The sequence below is a fragment of the Notothenia coriiceps genome, unplaced genomic scaffold (genome assembly GCF_000735185.1).
Source record: "Notothenia coriiceps isolate Sejong01 unplaced genomic scaffold, NC01 NC01_scaffold00024668, whole genome shotgun sequence".
Taxonomy (NCBI): Eukaryota; Metazoa; Chordata; class Actinopteri; order Perciformes; family Nototheniidae; genus Notothenia; species Notothenia coriiceps.
In genome coordinates this window covers 4,757,687-4,760,906 of record NW_011357369.1, presented here as the reverse complement: position 1 = coordinate 4,760,906, position 3,220 = coordinate 4,757,687, and the positions used below count along the sequence as shown (strand labels likewise).

Here is a 3,220-nt window from a genome sequence, read left to right as displayed (position 1 = left end):
AATGCCGAGCCCTGCCGGTTACCGGCCGGCCCATATCGTCCAATCGGCCCACTTCAGTACCGGCCCATCGGGATTCGTCCTGAACGTCCCGATGGCCAGTCCGCCCCTGAGAGTGAGTATCGGCCGATAATGACCGGCGGGGCTCCCCCTGTTGACAGTTCACTGTCTAGCACTGGCTTCGTAGTGCACTGATCGATTAGGCTAAGCCAGGGGTCGGCAACCCCTGGCACTGCCACTGGTTACGGTGCCGCGTGCCAATGCTGGCACGCGGCACCGTAACCAGTGGCACACTAGGAATAAGTGGAATAAGTGTGCAAAATATTTAAATTGTATTTTCGGATCCTTAAAGAGACCGCCGCCAGAGCGCGTCTCCCCGTTACCTGCAGAAGGAAGCCATGCACGCAACGCATCCCCGCTCTCTTTAACTCCAGGTGACTTTCTGCCGCTTTCCTCCGGGGTGCAGTGCTGATCGTTTCACCACGGAGGAAAGCACTTCACTAATTGCAGTACCCAAAAGGAGCTGTACAAATGCCGCAGTTTTTGCGTGGCTGTGTATTTAGTTGAAAGCCCAGTGGCGATCTGCTCATCTCTCATCGAAATAATATGCTACAAAGGGGCGGACTGGCCATCTGTGTGTTGCACTTTCCTGTCGGCTCCCAGACCGTAGTCGAGGAGGGCAGAAGCAACAAGCTTCAGGTTCAATAACCCACTTTAGCTTAAATGACTGGAGAGAGGCGAGCTCTTCTTGGGAGGCCGTTGCATTTATTTAGCTGTTCTTCTGTTTCACAAAATACATCACAGACCTCTGTTTTTCTGCTTCCTCGTTTCACTTCCAGAAACATACACACGTTCCCTCACTGTCGCTCTACCATCCACAAACACACATGCACAAGCCACACCCCTCTCTCTCTATCTTAAAGGGACAGCGATCTCATCTCACTCTGCATGACCCTAATATCATAACATGTGTGCTCTGGAAANTACGATTATCCTGTCTTCGATTATTAGATTCGATATCACGATTCATACCAATGCGTTGCATCCTCAATTTTCTATATTACTGCACATGGCTTCTTTTTCTGAAAAAGAAGCCATGTGCAGTAATATAGAAAATTGAGGATGCAACGCATTGGTATGAATCGTGATATCGAATCTAATAATCGAAGACAGGATAATCGTAATCGAATCGTGAGTCAGCTGTGGGTCAGTTGGCATCTGACCCACAGGAATGTTTTTTCCGGGCCCCCTGGAGGGTCGCGGGGGACTTAGTGTGCACTGGGCCCTTACGGGGCTGGAGCCCTCCACACTATAGTCCACACACACTCTGCACGGGGTCAGTGTCTGAGTGTGGGGGACATGGGGGCACTTGCGATCTCCCCGTGCTACTTAGGGACTCGGGAGAGGTGGTGCATAGTGAACCCATACAGGGCTGGGGACTTTCTCCGTCTGCCTATAGGCGGACGGGGGGGGAGCCCTCAGCACTGTTTCCGGGCACACTTTTCGGAGGTAAGCGCATCAGAGTGTGCTCTGTCAGCAGCAGCCCGNTTGCGATCTCCCCGTGCTACTTAGGGACTCGGGAGAGGTGGTGCATAGTGAACCCATACAGGGCTGGGGATTTTCTCCGTCTGCCTATAGGCGGGCGGGGGGGAGCCCTCAGCACTGTTTCCGAGCACACTTTTCGCGAGGTAAGCGCGTAAGGGTGTGCTCCGTCAGCCGCAGCCCGGACTTCTCCACGGTTACAACCGAGGGAGAGGTGAGTGAGGCACAGCGTCTGCTAAAGCCGGTCAGGGACAGTGAGGTGGAACGGTGTGTTGGATGACAGTGCGTGAGCCTGTGAGAGATATAACGAGGGGTTATGTATTGTAACCCTTGTTATATAAGCACAGGCGGAGCCCTCTACTCGGGGCTGTCTGTCCTATACCGCTCGCTGAAAAGAGGTGGAGGATGACGGTCAGGAGGTGAGGCCTTCTTTTATACGGTGAGATGCGCGCGCAATCAGGTTGGCCCGCCCCGGGGCCGGCTACGTCTATAGAAGTCTCAGTAGGTGAAAGCTTGCATGATAAGGTAGTACCCATAGAGTCCAGTAGAGGGCTCCGCCTGTGCTTATATAACAAGGGTTACCATACGTAACCCCTCGTTTCAGCTTTAGTGACTAATCTGACCTGCAGTGGAACCACTTTTGGTATGAGTTTGTCAAAGTAAGTATTGACAGCATCAGTGAAGCCTGGGTAAGTGGTTCTGAGTTTCATGCTGCCATCACGGAGGAGCCAGCTGCGAAGACACAGGAAACAAGAAGCTTAGTTATTCCTGAAGCCAAGAGCAGCCAGAACAACAGAGGCAGAGTAAGGCTTAGCATGAATTCATTCAGGAATTTAAGAATTTTAAATTGCTGGACGATGCTTCAATGTCTTCCCTTACAGCAACATGTGATTTATTCAGCTCACTCACCTCAAAAGTAGCAACTTTATTTTTCAGCTAGATTGATTTTGGGCTACGGATATAAAGTTACATGCAAATTAAATACCTTCATTCAACGACATCAACTTTTTGGACCTACTTTGGGGTTGAATCTATATACCCTATTTGTAGTTTATTTAGCGGTAGTAGGTTAGTATTCTTTATAGTTTTAGATTGTCTATTTTGTATTTTTTTACTATGTAGATATAAATGTTTTTATTTGTTTTAAGTATATATTTACTGTTTGTCTATTTTGTATTTATGTGCATGGACTTTTTACATGCTGCTGTAACAAAAACATTCCCAATTTAGGATAAAAAAGTATATAATCTAATTCAATTTATCTAAATCTGCATCCTTGTTTTATACATACAAAGAAAAAAATGTAAGATGCAATCCTGTATACATTTGGGTATTCATTTTAAATTAAATGTAAAGAATACTACCTTGGCAGCCCTCCTAGATCCAGCTCAGAGGAAATGTAGGGCCCTGGACGTAAAATCACCCACAGTCCCAGTTCAGCAGCGAGGTTAATGTAGGCTCTGAAACCAAGTCGGATAAGACAATGAATTAGCCTTTTCTATTTCAAAAACAAGTTTAGACCCAAAGTGAGCTCCATATCGTGTTGTTGGGGAGTATGAAATGTGCTTTATGAAACTGACAGGCTTAAGTGTCCCTGTTCACTCATCACCAAGGAGTTGTTAAGTTCATGTTGTCTGGAATATGCTGCTGTTGTCAGGTGGTGCCTCAAGTCCCCCCCCCC

The 3,220-nt window shown here is 47.9% G+C and overlaps 1 protein-coding gene across 1 annotated transcript in view; it reads right to left on the bottom strand.

Moving 5' to 3' along the window:
- Nucleotides 1-1,774: 1,774 nt before the first annotated feature.
- Nucleotides 1,775-3,220, bottom strand: part of LOC104955709 (uncharacterized protein KIAA0825-like) — a 13,078-nt gene continuing 11,632 nt past the window's right edge. The window contains exons 8-10 of the mRNA XM_010783096.1: nucleotides 2,904-2,999; nucleotides 2,163-2,271; nucleotides 1,775-1,831 (exon numbers count right to left, since the gene is read on the bottom strand). Coding sequence (XP_010781398.1) covers nucleotides 1,775-1,831; nucleotides 2,163-2,271; nucleotides 2,904-2,999 — 262 coding nt within the window. The remainder of the gene's footprint in view (nucleotides 1,832-2,162; nucleotides 2,272-2,903; nucleotides 3,000-3,220) is intronic.